The 19,761-nt window shown below is 39.2% G+C and overlaps 1 protein-coding gene across 5 annotated transcripts in view; it reads left to right on the top strand.

Moving 5' to 3' along the window:
- The first annotated feature begins 6,858 nt into the window (after positions 1–6,858).
- OCRL (OCRL inositol polyphosphate-5-phosphatase) overlaps positions 6,859–19,761 on the top strand; it is a 56,126-nt gene continuing 43,223 nt past the window's right edge. For 2 of the 5 annotated variants that reach the window (XM_033407057.2, XM_033407059.2), the window contains exons 1-4: positions 6,859–7,105; positions 7,372–7,451; positions 12,966–13,045; positions 15,718–15,756. In XM_033407057.2, coding sequence (XP_033262948.2) covers positions 7,067–7,105; positions 7,372–7,451; positions 12,966–13,045; positions 15,718–15,756 — 238 coding nt within the window. In that variant the 5' untranslated portion in view covers positions 6,859–7,066. Of the gene's footprint in view, positions 7,106–7,371; positions 7,452–8,129; positions 8,253–12,965; positions 13,046–15,717; positions 15,757–19,761 lie in introns of those variants that run through there. The other 3 variants (XM_033407058.2, XM_033407060.2, XM_049705249.1) reach the window with 3 other exon arrangements.

The following is a 19,761-nucleotide window of genomic DNA, read 5'->3' on the forward strand; positions in this document are numbered from 1 at the left end:
CACTTGTTCAATTCCTAAGGGAAATGCTGGGCAGAGCATAACGTTTGTGAAGAGTAGACTTGGGAGGTAAATCTGGAAAGATTTGTTCAGGACAGAATCCTTTTTAATAATTTTTAATTCCAATTTCTGAGGGAAAGTAGGCCTGGGTGCTGCCAGACCTGGCTATGGGATTTGTGAAGCAGAAAGGAGATCCTGGTCAAGCAGAATGAAATAGGGGAGGAGGGTGAAGGGAATTAAGAAACTAACCAGGGCATGGGAGTTCCCTGGTGGCCTAGTGGTTAGGATTCCGCACTTTCACTGCCGTGGCCCGGGTTCAGTCCCTGGTCAGGGAACGGAGATGCGTGGCCAAAAGAAAAAAGGAAAAAAAGAAACTAACCGGGGCAGGAATAAAGTAGCTAAGGGAAGGTGAGATGTAGAGGGGAGGAGGAGGGTCTTCAGGGCCTCCTCCGCCTGCTGTGCCTGTCCCCCCTTCACATGAGTCTTTCTCACCCCAAATTCCATAAGGAATGAAAAGTATAAATGGAAATATATAAATAAAAACGAGCTCTTCGTTATGCTGCTCTGCATGGAAAGCAATATCTATGTTGGATTTGTGTATATGAAAAGCAAGGCTTTTCAACTACTGGGGATTTAAAAATCAATGAATCATTTATGCCTCGGCTCGGCCTGCCTTCCAGCCTCTGGCTGCTGACTCACCTACTCGAATCTTCCTCCCCAGCCTCATCTGTGTTAGGCAGGCCTGTTTTTACCTTTGCAGGCCCTACACTCTCTTACTGGTGAAGGCTTCAGCCAACATCATATTAAAATGCATCCCCGTCCTGCATTAAAAATTTATATTTTTGCTATAAATTTTTGAAAGGGCTTTTGTAATTTCGCTCTTGAAATTATTTGTCCGTGCATAACTAATTTAATTTATAATGGGCATAACTAATTTAATTTATAATGGCTGTGATTTCTCCATAATCATTATGCATACTTGAAAATTGGAAGTGAGAAGATCCAACCTAAAAATTATTTGCAAAGGCAATAGATTTTTTAATAAATTTACAATTAATAAACTTGATAGAATGTTATATTTTGTGTCCATTTAATTGAATTATTATTTTTGAGTTTTTCTTTTTTTTTTAGTATTTTATAGTCTGTCTTTAAGATCTCACTTTTTAATTTTGTCTCCAGAAAGCCTGTAAGTCCTAAGCACTTAGTTATAGTTGTTTAATGGATAAAAGACAGGCACCGAACACCCATTTACTCGTTTGTGTGTTTTGAGGGGGTGGTTGTGGTGATGGTGAGTGGTGAGACTTGGGCTTTCTCGAAGGTAGAGTTTCATTTATTTGAATTTTGTTCAATGACCATTTAACTCTTTGCATTGGATGCCTCTTATATGTCAATACAAGTATAGGACGTAAGATCTTTATTCAGTTAGGCAAAATGTCATCTGATGATGATAAGTGAGAATGATCAGAGCTAGACCTTAAGGAATTTACTATAAAATTGACAAAACTTGAGTTATTGGATATTAGAGATGAAGGAGAAGCAGGGTTCCCAAATAAACCTGAAGTTTATACAACAATTTGCTGCAGGAGCAGGCCTAGGGAAATGATGAAATTAGTCAAGCTTGCCTTCACCCCCCTCTGCTGGCCCTAGGCTGAGTAGATACAAATCTTTACTCAACTTTGACTCCAGGGTCAGCTATTTCAATATATCCTAAACACCACTTCAGACTCCCTCACCCCATGACCTTTTGCTCTGCCTGCTATACTAATTCCCAAACTTAACGTACCATCTTGGGATATTTTCCCTACTCCTGCTTTCCATCTGCCAAGCATTGCCAGAGACAGTTACAGACTCATGCTGATTTGGACCACTATGGAAATCCACACCATCTGCCTCCAACTGGGCTCTTTCTGTCGCTCTAAAACCTTTATTAACTTTTCTGGATTCGCTATCACTCTCCACCAGTAACTGTTCCCTCCTCCTGTGCCTTGTTCAAGTTCCTAAACCCTCTACTCTCAACTTCAATTTCATTGGAAATTTCATCAGATTAAATGTGGTCATTCAGGTAGAGCTGTTACCATAGTGCCTGGCACATAGAGGGTTCTAAATAAAACACGTACTGTTATGACTGTTAATATTGAATGAATGCCATAATGTGTTGGATTAAAAGCTCGGGCTTTGGAGTCAGACAAACCTAAGTTTGAATCTTGATACTGCCATCTACTAGCTAATGAGCAAGTTGCTAAACCTCTCTGAGTCTCGGTTTTCTTATCTTGAAAATGGAAACAATAATATTACTACTTTAAAGGGATTTAGTGATAATTAAGTAAAAGTACTTATGTGAAACCATGAGAAGAGTATGTCACATGAGTACAGTGTTAAGCCACCAGGATTATTATTGCTGTTATTACTGTTAATACATCCACTTATTACTCTTTTTTTTCTTTTTTTTTTTTTTGAGAAAATCATCATCTCCCTTGTGAGAGACCACAGTTTTTAATGTCCTCACCTCCTCGGTATATTTCCATTTCTTCACAACTTCTTATTCTTTTTTTTTTTTTTAAGATTTTATTTATTTATTTATTTATTGGCTGCGTTGGGTCTTTGTTGCTGCGCACAGGCTTTCTCTAGTTGTGGCGAGCGGGGGCTACTCTTCGTTGCAGTGCGCGGTCTTCTCATTGTGGTGGCTTCTCTTGTTGCGGAGCACCGGCTCTAGGCGCGCAGGCTCAGTAGTTGTGGCTCGTGGGCTCTAGAGCGCAGGCTCAGTAGTTGTGGCGCACGGGCTTAGTTGCTCCGCGGCATGTGGGATCTTCCTGGCCCAGGGCTTGAACCCGTGTCCCCTGCATTGGCAGGTGGATTCTTAACCACTGTGCCACCAGGGAAGTCTTTTTTTTTTTTTTTTTTTTTTTTTTTTTTGCTGAGAGGTTTGTGGGATCCTATTTCCCCAACCAGGGATTGAACCCATGCCCTCGGCAGCAAAAGTGGGGAGTCCCAACCACGGACCACCAGGGAATTCCTGACAACCTCTTATTCTTTACAATAAATATTTGAGTACACCACTGTCTGCTGGGCACTGTTTTACGTGCTGGGATACTGGAGCCTTGGAGGAAGAAATCTCTCTTCTCTAAGGTCAATTCCTCTATCTGCACCTTGGATCCTTGTCCTTCCCAATCACCAAGGGATTTTTCTTGCAACCTTTCTGCCTCCCTCTTCTAGTATCTTAAACGTCCCCCTCTTCGTTAGCTCCTTCTCCTTTGCTTTAAAGAGGCTTCATGTTTTGTCAAGAATTTCTGTTCAACCCTTCTAACTAATTTAATTAAAATTGTATTTTTTTTATTTCCAAACTTCTTCAATATGTGGTCTCTCGTCTCCATTTACTCAGGATATCATCTCTCCTCAGTTCCCTGTAACCTTGTTGCTACCCTCTTACTGACCACTTATCAAAACCACTTATTTTGTGGTCTCCAGTGAATTCCTTGACACATCCAAGAAAGTCTCTCAATCTTCATTTTCCGTGTCCTGTTTTCAGCATTTGACACTGCTAACTCTCACCTCCATATTAATTCTTCATTTTTCATTTTCATTGATTGCAAACATTTTCAAATGTAGGTAAGTACATGGAATAACATAACCAGTATATGTACCCTCCACCCAGTTCTATCAAATCTGGCCAGATCCACTTTCAGATTGTGTTTAAAGAAATAAATATTTCAGATATAGTTATTTCTTCTATGCCCCTCCCCAGTCTCAATCCTCTCCCTCTCTTGAATTTGGTGATGATCCTGCCCTTTCACGTTTTATATATTATTACTATTGTATGTATGTAGCCATAAGCAACAGGTAATATTTTCAGACTATATACTGTACATGTTTTGTAATTTTCTCTTTATGCTCAACATTATATTTTTGAGATTTTACTCTGTTCATACATGTAGCTTGAGCTATTCATTTTAATTTCAAAATAGTATTCAGCTTCATGAATACCATGATTTATTTATTCATTCACCTACTGATGGACATTTAATTTGCTTCCTTTTTTTTTTTTTGAGATTACCAATCATGCTGCAATGAGCATTCTTTTACATGTCTCCTTGTGCACAAAGGTTAGAATTTTGCCCAGGTCTGTACCTAGAAATGGAATTTCTGGGTTGAAGGGTATTACCTATACAACTTTATTATACAATGTCAAATGGCTCTTCATAGCAGTTCTACCAACCTATACTCCTTATAGCAGTGATCAGAGTTCTATCTGTTCTACATTCTCAACAGCAGTTGGTATTGTCTGAATTTTTACATTTTTGTCAAAGCAATGATTGTTTCTTAGTATCTCGTGGCTTGAATTTTTTTAAATTTTTACTGGGGTATAATTGATTTACAATGTTGTGTTAGTTTCAGGTGTACAGCAAAGTGAATCTATTATACAAGTACATAAATCCACTCTTTTTTTAGATTCTTTTCCCACATAGGCCATTACAGGGTATTGAGTAGAGTGCCCTGTGCTATACAGTAGGTCCTTTTTAGTTATCTTTTTCATATATAGTAGTGTGTATGTGTCAATCCCAATCTTCCAATTTATCCCTCCTCCCTTTACCCACTGGTAACCACAAGTTTATTTTCTACATCTGTAACTCTATTTCGGTTTTGTAGATAAGTTCATTTGTAGCCTTTTTTTAGATTCCACATATAAGCGATATCATATGATATTTGTCTTTCTCTGTGTGACTTACTTCACTCAGTATGAGTATCTCTAGGTCCATCCATGTTGCTGCAATAGCTTGAATTTTTCATTTCCCTGAGTAGTAATGAGGTGAAGCACCCTTTCATGTCCTTTTGGCTCATTTGGATTTCCTTGACTATGAATTGCTTATTCATATATCTTGTCAGTTTTTCTGCTAGGTTTCTTTCCTATTTTTCTCACTGATTTGTAGGGGTTCTTATACATTCTAGATACGAATTCATTCATTCATTTAATCATGGGACTTCCCTGGTGGTCCAGTGCTTAAGACTTCACCTTCCTATGCAGGGGGTGTGGGTTCGATCCCTGGTCAGGGAACTAGGATCCCACATGCCTTGCAGCCAAAAAACCAAAACACTTAATCAATATTTTTCTAGCATCTACTTTGTTCCAGGAACGGTTCTAGGCACTGGGAATGCAAGAATAATCCAAACAGATAAAAATCCCTGCCCTCATGGAACTTACATTCTAGTAGGGGAAGCTAAACAATAAACACAATTGATAAGTAAAATAGATAGAATAATGGATAATGATAAATCCTCTGGAGAAAAAATTAATAGGGAAGAGGGATAGGGAGCATGTGTGTATGGGAGTGGGAAAGGAAATTGTTGAACTGCAATTTTAAGTAAAGTTCTCTAGGAAGACCTCACTGAGAAAGTGAGTTTTGAGCGAAGACCTGAGAAGGTAAGAGTGCAGGCAGAGTGAACAGCAAGTGCAAAGGCCCTGAGGCAAGAGTGTGCCTGGCAAGTCCTAGGAATAGCATGGAGCAGTGTTTGATTAAGCAGAGTGAGTTGGAGAGAGTGGTGGGAGAGGAAGTCAGAGAGGTGATGACAGCTAGAGTGTAGAACCTCATAGATTATCCTTTGTTAGTTATATGCATTGAAAACATATTTTCCCAGTCTGTGGCTTGTCTTTTAAGTTGTTTATGTTATCTCGAAGTGCATACATTTTGAAATTTAATGTAGTTAAATGTGTCAATCAATTCCTTTATTGTTTGTGCTTTTTAGTGTCTTAAGTAATCATTCTCGTTCCCTATTCCAAGGTCATAATGATATTCTATTTTCTTCTGAAAGTTGTAAAGATTTGCTTTTCACATTTAGATCTTTATTCCACCAGATATTGATTTTTTTTTCTCTGTGGTGTGAGATAGGGATCTAATTTTATAATTTTCCATGTCGATTATCAATAGTTCCAGCACCATTTAGTGGATAATCCATTTTCCCTCACTGATTTGAAATGTCAAATATGCTGCATAACAACTTTCCATATATGTGTAGATCTGTTTTGGGACTCTGTGTTTGGTTCCATTGGTCTGTCTACCTCCATACCACACTGTCTTAATTACTATCGGTTTAAATCAGTCTTGAAATATAGGTCATGGTAGATTCTTGAGCAAATGAATAACACAATTGAAACATTACTCTGGGAAGAATATTCTTATGACTGTCAACAGAGTAAAATGGTCAAAGGTATATCACAAGGGCTTACGCTAAAGTGATGGCAGTTTGAATGGTGAGAAAACAAGGAACCTAAAAGTAATTCCAAAGAACATATTAACAAGATTTGTTGGCTGATTGGCTACAGAGCAATTAGGAGAGAGGAAGCAAGCACATGGCTTTGAAATTTCAAGCCTGGGTCACTGTGTGAAATAACGATGAGTTAGTTTTTTCATCCAATGCTTTGGTAACAATGGGTTATATTAGGCAAGGGATCTGGGCCAGAGATATATATTTGGTCTTTGCCTGCTTAGAGGTGACCTAGAGGGGGACCAAAGAAAGCAAAGGTCTGAGCTTTGGGGATTTTCCCTAGTTAGGTGGTGGAAGGAAGAAGTAGGGGGGGATATCTGAGAGGTATGGTAATCAGTACGGTGCATTCTATTAACCATAACAAGGATTTTTTGAATGGATGACGTAGGTCCTAGTAGCCCCAACACCTTTGAGTTCCCTCATTGGTATGACTGTGCTTTGGTTCTATGGCAATCTTCAAAGTCACCAGAACAAGTCTGTTGTCACAGGCAGCATTGAAAGCGTATCCCTTGCTGGATGTGGGGAAGACGCCCCCGGTGCGACGGGTCTCTCCCTGCAGTTCCGCAGGTTGGCCGCAGGGGGCGGAATCTGCGGCGGCCTGGAAAACTGGCGGGGGCGGGAGGCGCCGCTCTCTCTCGGGTCAGGCTCCCGGCTCCCGGCTCCCGGCTCCTCGCGCCCGGCACCCCGTGCCCGGCACGGAGCCGTTTCTCTAAGGACGTGCAGCCGAAGCGAGGGGGTGTGAGGACGCGGGAGGCAGTGTCGTCGGATCCGCCCGCAGTCCGCAGCCCCGCCGAGCCTGGAAGCTGCCGGGATGGAGCCGCCGCTCCCGCTTGGAGTCCAGCCCCTTGCCGTATCCGCCTGAGAGAAGGGGGGAGGGGAGGCCGCGCGGGGCGGAGGCGGGGGTCCGCGGGACTGCGGATCGCAGCAGAGGGGCGGCTAGGGCCCGGTCAGGACCCGAGGCCGAGCCGAGCGGGGGAGGGGGGCCAGCGCGGGAGGCGCTGTCTCCGACCCTGGGGAGGGAGGGTGGGCTGAGGGGCGGGAGCTTCCCTCCACCCCACACCGCGGGTCCCCTTCCGGGCAGCGCTTCTAGAAGAGACCCTTGACTAGCGCCTGCATACTATCGAGGGTATGGAGATAAAGGGTCCTGTCCGGGAGCCCTGCGCCCTGACCCTAGTCCAGAGGAACGGGCAGTATGAGTAAGTAACCACCTGATACCCACAGAGAAGGGGAGCCTGCCATTACCACCCAACCCCAAACCGCGACAAGCCACCCACCCTCCTCCCACTGAGGCCGCGCAGGCAACAGGTTCGGGCCCAGGTGTGACGTGCCATTGCTCTAACCACCGAGCTTTGTCCCCAACTTCCAAGCCGGTGGATTGATTGCTCCTGTCCTTGTGGCTCAGTGGAAGGACTCAATGGGCGGGGAAGCAGGAAGCCTGGGTTCTTAGTTCCTGCCCCTGCAACTGACATGGGTTGTGTAATCCTGGGCTAGTCAGTAAAGCTTTCTGGGCCTTAGTGTCCTCATCAGTTTAATAAAAACATTAACTGCTTTAATTTATAGCCTTTGGAGTTTTAACTGGGAGAATAAATGCGAAAGTGGTTTACAAAAAGTATAAGTACTGTAGAAACGCTTCATTGTTAACCTTACAGAGGTGCCTTTTCTTAACCTCATTCAGCTGGTTCCTCCAGTCTCACCACCCCCTTATTCCATGTGCTTGGAGGCATATTCATTAATTCAGTAATGGTTTTGTGTAGGCCAGTAACTGCCTCACTTATTGACTTGACAGTTAGAAAAAGTAATGAAATGTGTAGAAATGTAGACAACATTTGACATTTCATCAGGGTGTGTTACCTTCCACTCTGCCTTGCACATAGGAGCTCAGTAAAGACTGTTGACTGATGGATCAAAAGATTTTGATAAGCCATCACTATACTGCTGATCTCCCTTGCCACTAATGCCTCATCTAAAGTATCCCTGATGACCATCACATATCATAGGTAGGTCCCTATCGCTGTGTGCCCAAGCCACTTCCCCTGGTTGTTCACTGGTTTCTTGACATCAGTGAAGAATTGTTGATCGCTGAAAATTTTTAAATTGTTGATCATTTAAATCCTGCCATCCCCCAACATTGGATTCTGCTTAAAAACAATTTTTCTCAGTCCCTGCTTTTAGATTGTCCAGACTCAGTCTTTATCTATGCTGTCCACTTTACAGAGAAGAAATTCACACTGGCCTAGCCTGCCCTTTTCTGAGGCTCTTGGTGCCACTCTCAACTGGACGTCAACTGGTTCTATGGAGGTAGCTCTTCCCTAGATCCTGCTTGGTCAGTTCTGTTGATGTGATAAATTCATTTTATTTTTCCCAGATTTCATCAAACCCTGGAAGACCAGTTTAATGAAAGTAAATTCAACAGAAAAGTGAATTGAAAAGTGGAACACCACTGCCACTTCCAAAGGCAAGAATAGGGTGGGAAGATGTAAGCCTTGGGCAAATCAGTAAATTTTTTGTGCCTCGGTTTCCTCTTCTTAAAAACAAAATTATAAGGATTAAATAAAATAGCTACATTGTTGAGATGACCACATCCCAGGATCTGGTCCCTTGGTTTGGTAGGTTTGGAACTCTATTCAGCTGATAAGGGAGTGAGCAGCTGGCCTTGAGGTAAATGCCTCATTCTGTCTGGTCTCTTGTACTGGAAGAACTTTTAACCTTGCAGTGGTAGCTCTCCTGATTATTTGTGTCCTCCCCATAGAGAAATCAAATTCTGTATTCCAGTTCTGTAAAACTTAAGGGTATAGCACAACTAACACTCAATGGCTTGATGTGTATCAGGTACTCTTTTAAGCATTTCATGAATTAGTTCATTTAACCCTCATGTGAGGGTTACTGTGAAATTGTAATATCATCATCATCATCCCCCTTTTCTAGATATAGAAATTGAGGTGCAGAGAGGTTAAGTCATTTGTCTGAGTCATTACATTGTCTGAGAAGTTTCTTTTGAAATCATTTATTGGAGACACCTGATACTGTCAAACCATATATATATATATATATATATATATATATATATATATATATATATATATATATCCCTCAAATGCTGGTCTCTTGGGTGCCTTCTCTGACTTGAGTGTCCAGAACTTTTTTACTTTGGGCCTTTTTATCCTAGAACTTGAAGCCTATTGCATTCTTTAGTTCTGTAGTTCCTGCTATCAACCATGGGAGAAATTTACTTGAGAGACTAAAATTACAATTAAAGGTAAGGCTTTTTTGCACACAAGGAATCAAACACTAACATTCATTTTTTCAAGGCAAATGGATTATGATGCCACCTGTTGTTTCATCTTTAACCTTTCTTGAACAAATCGAAGTATTTCCTAGGGATAATGCTGGGTCTGCATTCACAATTTTTTACTCTTTTCTGTTTCCAACTACCAAATTCTGATTTCCATTTTTTTGCCATATACCTATTATTTTTCACCTTTCTGTGTTGAAAGGAATGATTAGATTTAGGTAGAATTTTTATTCTTATTCTTTGCCCTACTCTCTTGTTACAATTTATTTAGTGACTAACATGTAGTAGATATTAAATAAATATTTGTGGAATTAACTTAAATTCCCAGTTTATGTTTTGTGATGGGTATTTTTTTGGGGGGTTGCATTTCTTTTTTAAATTGAGAAATAATTGATGTATAACATTGTATTAGTTTCAGGTGTACAACATAATTACTTGATACTTGTATATATTATGAAATGATCACCACAATAATTCTTGCTAACATTCATCACCACACATAGTCAACAATTTTTTTCTTGTGATGAGAACTTTTTTTTTATAAATTTATTTACTTATTTTTATTTTTGGCTGCATTGGGTCTTCGTTGCTGCGCACAGGCTTTCTCTAGTTGCGGCGAGCAGGGGCTACTCTTCGTTGCGGTGCACAGGCTTCTCATTGCGGTGGCTTCTCTTGTTGCAGAGCATGGGCTCTAGGCACTCAGGCTTTAGTAGTTGTGGCACATGGGCTCAGTAGTTGTGGCACACGGGCTTAGTTGCTCCGTGGCATGTGGGATCTTCCTGGCCCAGGGCTCGAACCTGTGTTCCCTGCATTGGAAGGTGGATTCTTAACCACTGCGCCACCAGTGCAGCCCTGTTGTGATGAGAACCTTTAAGATTTACTCTCTCTCTTTTTTAAAAATAGATCTGTATTGGAGTATAATTGCTTCACAATACCCTGTTAGTTTCTGTTGCACAACAAAGCGAATCAGCCATATGCATACATATGTCCCCATAGCCCCTCCCTGTTGAGCCTCTCTCCCACCCTCCCTATCCTACCACTCTAGGTCATCGCAAAGCACCGGAGCTGATATCCCTGTGCTATGCTGCTGGTTCCCACCAGCCAATTATCTTTTTTTTTTTAAACATCTTTATTGGGGTATAATTGCTTTACAATGGTGTGTTAGTTTCTGCTTTATAACAAAGTGAATCAGTTATACATATACATATGTTCCCATATCTCTTCCCTCTTGCATCTCCCTCCCTCCCACTCTCCCTATCCCACCCCTCCAGGCAGTCACAAAGCACCGAGCTGATATCCCTGTGCTATGCGTCTGCTTCCCACTAGCTATCTACCTTATGTTTGGTAGTGTCCAGTTATCTTACATTCAGTAGTGTATGTATGTCGATGCTACTCTCACTTCGCCCTAGCTTCGCCCTCCCACCCGGTGTCCTCAAGTCCATTTTCTATGTCTGCCTCTTTATTCCTGCCCTGCAACTAGGTCCATAAGATTTATTCTCTTAAAAACTTTTAAATATACAGTACACTGTTATTAAGTATAGTCATCACGCTGTACATTACATCCCCATGACTTGTCTATTTTATAACTGGAAATTTGTACCTTTTGACCCCCTTCACCCATTTCATCCCCCCCACCACCACCTGCCTCTGACAACCACCAATCTGTTCTCTGTGTCTGTGAGTTTAGTATTTTGGTTTTTGTTTTTCGATTTCACACATAAGTGAGATCATATGGTATTTATCTTTCTCTGTCTGACTTATTTCACTTAGCATAATGCCCTCAAGGTCCATCCATGTCATTGTCTGTTTTGTGATGGTTTTTAACAATACAATCCAGATGAATCTTTACTGCTGATGTTCAACACCATTTGTATACTATGTTACTTGGGAATTATATTGGTTTGTGTTCATTTTCCTCAAAGTAAGCTCTTCCTCCTTGACCCTTGCTTTGTCAATCTTATCTACTTTCTGGTCTCCATCTGGGTTTATAGGATTCTCTGCTTGACTCATGAACTTTGCAGTTTGAAAAGGGTCTGCCCTATATTCTTGTAGTCACCTTAAAATATTAAACCCCTGCAAATTAGGCAAGCAGGATCAGAGCAGAAAGACAGCATCAATACTTTTATTTCCCTTAGTCCTGTCTAAGCAGTTCCTTTCCCCAAGTTAACTCCTTCAAAGTTAACACATTTGAAAAAAATTTCAAAAAGCTAAAACGATAAGCCTCCCCAAAAGACAACAAAATGGAAATCAAACCTTTCAGAACAATGCCTTCTAATATCACATGTTGAAAAGGTGTATTTAGAAATTCATCTGTTTATAGCTTAATTAAATGTTTGTTTATTCAACCAATATTTATTGAGCATCTATTAGGTAGGTGACAAAACTGAATATGATAGGGTCTTTGCTTTCAAGGAGCTCAAATCTGAGGGAAATAAATGTAACTATAACAGAGTGTGTTAAGTGCTCTATTTGAGGGGCAGGCAAAGGGCATGAGGCCAAGTTTCACAGAGGAGGTGATAGTTGAGCTAGGTCTCAGGAACAAAAGAAGAGAGTTCCTGGCAAAAAGAACCACTTGAAGAGTGATTTGGGGGGAAGGTAGGAGATGTTCAGAATGGCCATTTACCAGTAGGTTATACCTTGACTGTGGGCCACTAAGAATAAGTAGTAAATGAAAATTAGTATTTCAGGAGTACATAGGAATTTAGAAATCTTGCATTTCATACTGGGGGGCCAAGTTCAGTCATGCTTACCAGAAGTACTATCATAAAATTAGAAACCATGGGAAAAACACAAGGGATGTAAAGGCAATCTGGTTGTGATATCTGCTACCTTATTGGTCACTGGGATTATTTTGACTGATTCAGCTGGCTGGGCACCTCCTCTTACTTCTCCATGAACCTGTATATTTGTTTGAAGAGATAGAATCATTCTTTGATAAAAGCCATGGGAATATAACCAGAAAGCTAATTGATGAAATTTATAATACATTTATTCAACAAACTTGAGTGACTACTATGTGCCAGGTACTGTACTAGGTGCTAGAAATACTATGGTGAAAAGACAGCCATAGTCCCTGCCCTCATGGACTTCACACCTAGCTATTAGTTCTTGTCTCTGGTATGCGTAATCTGAAGGTGTGTGCACTGTAATTCATACTCTTAAGTTTGTAAACTGTTTTTAGGACATAGACTACTTTATGTTCTCTATGGCATAGAACTGTGGGTATTCAGATACTGATCACCACTAATATGCTTTTAGACCTAAAGCAATATCATCATGATACTCAGATCCAGGGAACAAGATACAGCAAGTCTAATAAATACAGACTAGATTTGTATAACAACACAGCAATGTATTTTGTCGTTAAATGTTTGAGTTTTTCCGTAGCTATTCGTTGATGCATTCTTCTGTTTCCTAGGCTAATAATCCGGTTGCACAAGAAGGAACAGCATGTTCAAGATATCATTCCTATAAATAGCCACTTTAGATGTGTTCAAGGTACTAGCTTTAATTGCTTAGCTAGTTTTATAATGTTTTTCCTTGGTCATTATTGCTTTGTATAATACCATACATATTTAAATTTGTCACTGCACATAAAATGAAATGTATTACACTCTGTGCAAAAAGATAACATTATTCATCTACCATTGAGAAGATGATAAATGCTTTGTTTAAGAACCCTGAAGGATTATATTGAAATATATATATTCTTACCTGCTACCCTGGCTGGGGTTAGAGATATATGTAGTCTGTTACCTATGTAGGTAGTCTTTTATGCTGATGAACCTATATGTGGATTTAAATCACATTCTTGGGTTTAACTGATACACTGCTCATTGTAAAGTATCAAGGTCACTTGAATTCACATGCGTTCAGCACTTTCTCCCCACACTATTTGAAATTAAAACATTTGGCAACAAGCCTTGCCAGATTGTAATACCTTACACTCAATTGTGCTGATTCTCAAACCTTTGCATTGGTGAATCATAAGAAAATCGACTCTGGGGAGGAAATATTTGGCTTCCTGCCTTCGAATTTGGGGAAAGAGAACAGAAAATCTGTTATTTCATCTGCTACAATGAGACTCAAAAATTGGGAGGTTTGTGTAGGAGGTGTTGCTTCTGTCATTTCACATTGCTCTAGAAAGGAAATAGATTATTAGAGAACAAATGCATTGTGTTTCCAGTGGGTTCATTGGCTTCATCAGACAGGCATTCTGTGTCAGCTGTAGCTTCTTGGAAAACTTGAATCCTACCTTGCATGGCTTCTTTCTTAAACTACATTCAACTTTTTTTTATCACCAAACTAATATATATATATACTGTAAAAAGTTTGGAAAGAACAGAAAATTATAAAGGAAATAAGTAAATTCACATCCTTCAGAGATAAACACCTAACATTTTCCTTTTTTCTACACCTGCAACTTTTAGGGTGGGTTGGACTCATTCTGTATGTAGATTTTTGTCTGTTCCACATGCCATCATATTATAAGTGCTTTTACATGCTATTAATAGCTGTATACTATTCCATTTTATGAATGGCCTATACTGTAGTTATTCCCGGTGTTTGACATTCAGGTTATTTTTTGTTAGTATAAATAAGTAATGAATCTTCCTGCATGTCTCTTATTTCCTTAGGATTTATCTCTGTAAGTAGAAATACTAAGTGGGCATGACCTTTTAAGAGAGCATGTATTAAGAATTAAAAATACCCACAGTGAATAGAATACACATTGTATAGAAGAATGAAGTCTTTTATTTAGCCATTTAGCCTGTCCTGTGTGAGAGAGACATATTGAACGAGGCACCTGCATGCTATAGTAAGTTACTGTGGTCACCTCACTTTTCATAGTATAGTACCCTTTGTTACATGCTCAGCCCTTTAAGGAGGAGAAAAGCCAAAGAACATGACGTTAGTATCCTATTAACTCTATACCTTTTTGTGCTATCAGTACTTCTAGAGTCTTGTTTACCCTGTTTCTCTTAGTCTTATTTTTAATAAGAAATAGATGGCAGGTTGCTAGATTGGAATCTAGGAAAATATGTGTGCACACACACAGTAGTTCCGCATGACAAAAGGAACGGTTACCTCCTTGAGTTTTCACATCCTTTGTTTCCCAACCTGTACATCTATTTTGAAAAGTCTCTAAGTACTTCGATTTTAAAGAATTAAAGTTATCAAAGAGCAGTTGTGAACATGTAATACCTATGCCCTGATGCACTGTTGTCCCTTGCTTCATTCATCATGCTAGTAAAAGTATCAAGACTATTCTCTAATATTAGACAACTTAGGTAATTATCAGTTGCTTCTGTTGCACCTGAGTAATGGAGCCAAATATACAATCCAGGCTAGTGAGGGAACTAGAAAAGGCTGAGCCTACTACATTTGGCCAAGGTAGATCCAAACGAATCCCAAGGAGTCAGTACCCAGAGTTTAACTAGCCAGGAGGGTCGGGCAGATGCCGTTGGCCAAATCCAGGGAAGTCAGAGAGGAAGAGATGGGTTGGGTCTAGACACTAGAGGTAAGGAAGGAAGTCCAGGTGAGCCATAGAGAGGAAAGAGGACTCTGAACTTGGAGACTGTTCTTTGGCCCATTTTATACTTCCGTGTTGGGTGTGGTAAGCCTTGGATCCACAAGTGTTAATGGTAGACTGAAGATAAAGAACTTCAAGTATTCTCCGCTCCTGTATGGGACAGGGGTGGAGGTAATGAGGTCCCTGGGAAATTTTCAGAGACTAGATTTGAGTTAAGAAGGTAATTCACCTTTAGGCCTTTGGGGTCACTTTCTCGGCTTTTTATAAGAATTATCTAAGTGATACAGTTAGATTATATTAAGTTAGTGTGTTATAGTTGAGGGGAATTAAACACCTTCACTTGGATTAACATGTTATATTCCCTACTATTGTCATTGCTTGATTTGCTTTGAGGCATTCCATGTGGTTACTTGTTCAGTTAATTTTTCTTTTAGTTGAATTGCTCATAGTCTTTAGAACGTAGTGCTGTTAAAATCCCCTTTAAAAATGCTAAACAAAAAAGCAAAGGATTTTTATAATGTGTTCTAAAACCTAGGAGTGGTGATTGAGAGAAGTAGTTATTTAGTTAGGTGTATACTTCTTTTGGTTGAAATGAATGGTTTTCTCTTCCCTGATTCTGTTCTTTCTTTTCCTTCAGAAGCAGAAGAAACTCTTTTGATTGACATAGCTTCAAACAGTGAGTATCTTTCTGAATGGAGTTGATTTTCATTCAACAAATATTTACTTGAATACCTACTGTATTTAAGACACCTTTTTTGCACAACTTTTATCTTACCATTTTATCCTGTATTCTCCATTTTCTTAAGGCAGCCATACAAATTAGCATTACCTCCCAAAAACATTTAGCCTACGCTTAAGTAAAAGCAGGTGGCTGGCAAGAATCTTTAAAAAGTTGAAAATATGATCTGCTTTTCTAATGCTGAACTTCTTTGAACTACCAGTATTGTTGCTATCAGTTAAGTCATTACTGTGGAATTGAAAATTGTAGGAGGGGCCAGAAAGTGTTTAAAGCACATAAGGTTTATGAGTGTTTTTTTCAACTGCTGTTATGTTTTAAGCTTTTCTCCCCCCATCCATTTTTTATTTTTGCATGTTAAATCATAATGTTTTCCTTTGTTTGTTATATTATTTGGGGAGACTACAGAGTCCCTCTTGTACCAGGGATACCTTTTTTTTTTCTTAAAATAATTTTGGTCTTTTATTTAAGCCCATCCTCTCAAGGCATTTCTTTATCAGCGAGAACATGGTCTTCCTTCTCACTGTTTCTGTTCTCTCATTTTTATCTGTTTGAAGCAAATCATCACTGACTTTCTGTGCAAGCTGTTCTCCATTTATCATCTAAAATTGTACTCTGTTAACATAGGGAGGAGAAAATGGGCACTTGAAAGCTACTGTATCTACTCTGTGTTTGCTGTGGGAAAGAGTATATGACCACATGAATCTAAATCAAATGGGTTACCTTATCTCTTGGCTGAGTCCTTGGATGAGTGGGGCTTGGCCCTTAGCTTGGGACTATCAGTTTATACATAATTTTGCTTAGACACAGTCCCTGTCCTTGGCACTATTATTTTGTATTGCGAAGTTTAGATAGACTTTTTCTGGTTTGGGTTTATTAATTCTTTCTTTTGGTCATAGATTTTGGAAGTCTTAAGGGTTGATCCTGAAAGGCTGAGCACTTCCAGCTTCTAGCTTCTACTGCAGATATCCAAGAGAGCAAATAACTTAATAGCTATGTCTTATTGTACAGAAAAAGCAGAAGGCAAGAACAGCACTAATAAAGCAAAATTTGAGCAAAGTTTGTTCAGCAGTGACTGACATTGCTGCTGAAATTAGATACCTAAATGTCCTGTTCTTAGTGTGGAAATAGGTATTTGATCCAAAGCTGAAAAGTTAAACTGAGCTGTGCCTTTACAGGTAATACATCCTCATTATGTACAATTTGGAAAATTCAGAAAAGTTTGGAGTATCAAATTAAAATTATGCTCCTGAGACTTAGAGATCACCACTGTAATTAACATTTTTATGTATCTCCTTCCAGTCTTTTATTTATATTTTTACATAGTTGGAATCCTCATATGTAGTTTTTATCCTGCATTTTCATTTAACAGTATATTGTGACCTTTTCTCATGTCATTTAAAATTATTTAAAAACATGATTTTTTTTCTTTTTTTTTAGTATTAGTTATTTTATTTGTTTGTTTGGTTTTTTATACTGCAGGTTCTTATTAGTCATCAATTTTATACACATCAGTGTCAAGCCCAATCACCCAATTCAGCACACCACCATCCCCACCCCACCGCGGTTTTCCCCCGTTGGTGTCCATACGTCCATTCTCTACATCTGTATCTCAACTTCTGCCTTGCAAATCGATTCATCTGTACCATGTTTCTAGGTTCCACATACATGCATTAATATACGATATTTGTTTTTTGCTTTCTGACTTACTTCACCCTGTATGACAGTCTCTAGATCCATCCACGTCTCAACAAATGACTCAATTTTGTTCCTTTTTATGGCTGAGTAATAGTCCATTGTATATATGTACAACAACTTCTTTATCCATTCGTCTGTCGATGGGCATTTAGGTTGCTTCCATGACCTGGCTATTGTAAATAGTGCTGCAATGAACATTGCGGTGCATGTGTCTTTTTGAATTATGGTTTTCTCTGGGTATATGCCCAGTAGTGGGATTGCTGGATCATATGGTCATTCTATTTTTAGTTTTTTAAGGAACCTCCATACTGTTCTCCATAGTGGCTGTATCAATTTACATTCCCACCAAGAGTGCAAGAGGGTTCCCTTTTCTCCACACCCTCTCCAGCATTTGTTGTTTGTAGATTTTCTGATGATGCCCATTCTAACTGGTGTGAGATGATACCTCATTGTAGTTTTGATTTGCATTTCTCTAATAATTAATGATGTTGAGCAGCTTTTCATGTGCTTCTTGGCCATCTGTATGTCTCCTTTGGAGAAATGTCTATTTAGGTCTTCTGCCCATTTTGGATTGGGTTGTTTGTTTTTTTTACTATTGAACTGCATTAGCTGTTTATATATTTTGGAGATTAATCCTTTGTCCATTGATTCGTTTGCAAATATTTTCTCCCATTCTGAGGGTTATCTTTTAGTCTTGTTTATGGTTTCCTTTGCTGTGCAAAAGCTTTGAAGTTTCATTAGGTCCCATTTATTTATTTTTGTTTTTATTTCCATTACTCTAGGAGGTGGACCAAAAAAAATGTTGCTGTGATTTATGTCAAAGAGTGTTCTTCCTCTGTTTTCCTCTAAGAGTTTTATAGTGTCTGTTCTTACATTTAGGTCTCTAATCCATTTTGAGTTTATTTTTGTATATGGTGTTAGGGAGTGTTATAATTTCATTCTTTTACATGTAGCTGTCATGTTTTCCCAGTACCACTTAGTGAAGAGACTGTCTTTTCTCCATTGTATATCCTTGCCTCCTTTGTCATAGATTAGTTGACCATAGGTGTGTGGATTTATCTCTGGGATTTCTATCCTGTTCCATTGATCTATATTTCTGTTTTTGTGCCAGTACCATATTGTCTTGATTACTGTAGCTTTGTAGTATAGTCTGAAGTCAGGGAGTCTGATTCCTCCAGCTCCGTTTTTTTCCCTCAAGACTACTTTTGCTATTCAGGGTCTTTTGTGTCTCCATACAAATTTTAAGATGATTTGTTTTAGTTCCGTAAAAAATGCCATTGGTAATTTGATAGGGATTGCATTGAATCTGTAGATTCCTTTGGGTAGTATAGTCATTTTCACAATATTGATTCTTCCAATCCAAGAACATGGTATATCTCTCCATCTGTTGGTATCATCTTTAAGTTCTTTCATCAGTGTCTTATAGTTTTCTGCATACAGGTCTTTTGTCTCCCTAGGTAGGTTTATTCCTAGGTGTTTTATTCTTTTTGTTGCAATGGTAAATGGGAGTGTTGCCATAATTTCTCTTTCAGATTTTTCATCATTAGTGTATAGGAATGCAAGAGATTTCTGTGCATTAATTTTGTATCCTGCAACTTTACCAAATTCATTGATTAGCTCTAGTAGTTTTCTGGTGGCATTTTTAGGATTCTCTATGTATAGTATCATGCCATCTGCAACCAGTGACAGTTTTACTTCTTTTCCAATTTGTATTCCTTTTATTTCTTTTTCTTCTCTGATTGCCGTGGCTAGGACTTCCAAAACTATGTTGAATAATAGTGGTGAGAGTGGACATCCTTGTCTCGTTCCTGATCTTAGAGGAAATGCTTTCAGTTTTTCACCATTGAGAATGATGTTCGCTGTGGGTTTGTCGTATATGGGCTTTATTATGTTGAGGTAGGTTCCCTCTATGCCCACTTTCTGGAGAGTTTTTATCATAAATGGGTGTTGAATTTTGTCAAAAGCTTTTCCTGCATCTATTGAGATGATCATGGTCTTTATTCTTCAGTTTGTTAGTATGGTGTATCACATTGATTGATTTGCATATATTGAAGAATCCTTGCATCCCTGGAATAAATCCCACTTGATCGTGGTGTATGATCCTTTTAAAGTGTTGTTGGATTCTGTTTGCTAGTATTTTGTTGAGGATTTTTGCATCTATATTCAGCAGTGATATTGGTCTGTAATTTTCTTTTTTTGTAGGATCTTTGTCTGGTTTTGGTATCAGGGTGATGGTGGCCTCATAGA

Source organism: Orcinus orca, chromosome X (genome assembly GCF_937001465.1).
Source record: "Orcinus orca chromosome X, mOrcOrc1.1, whole genome shotgun sequence".
NCBI classification, from domain to species: domain Eukaryota; kingdom Metazoa; phylum Chordata; class Mammalia; order Artiodactyla; family Delphinidae; genus Orcinus; species Orcinus orca.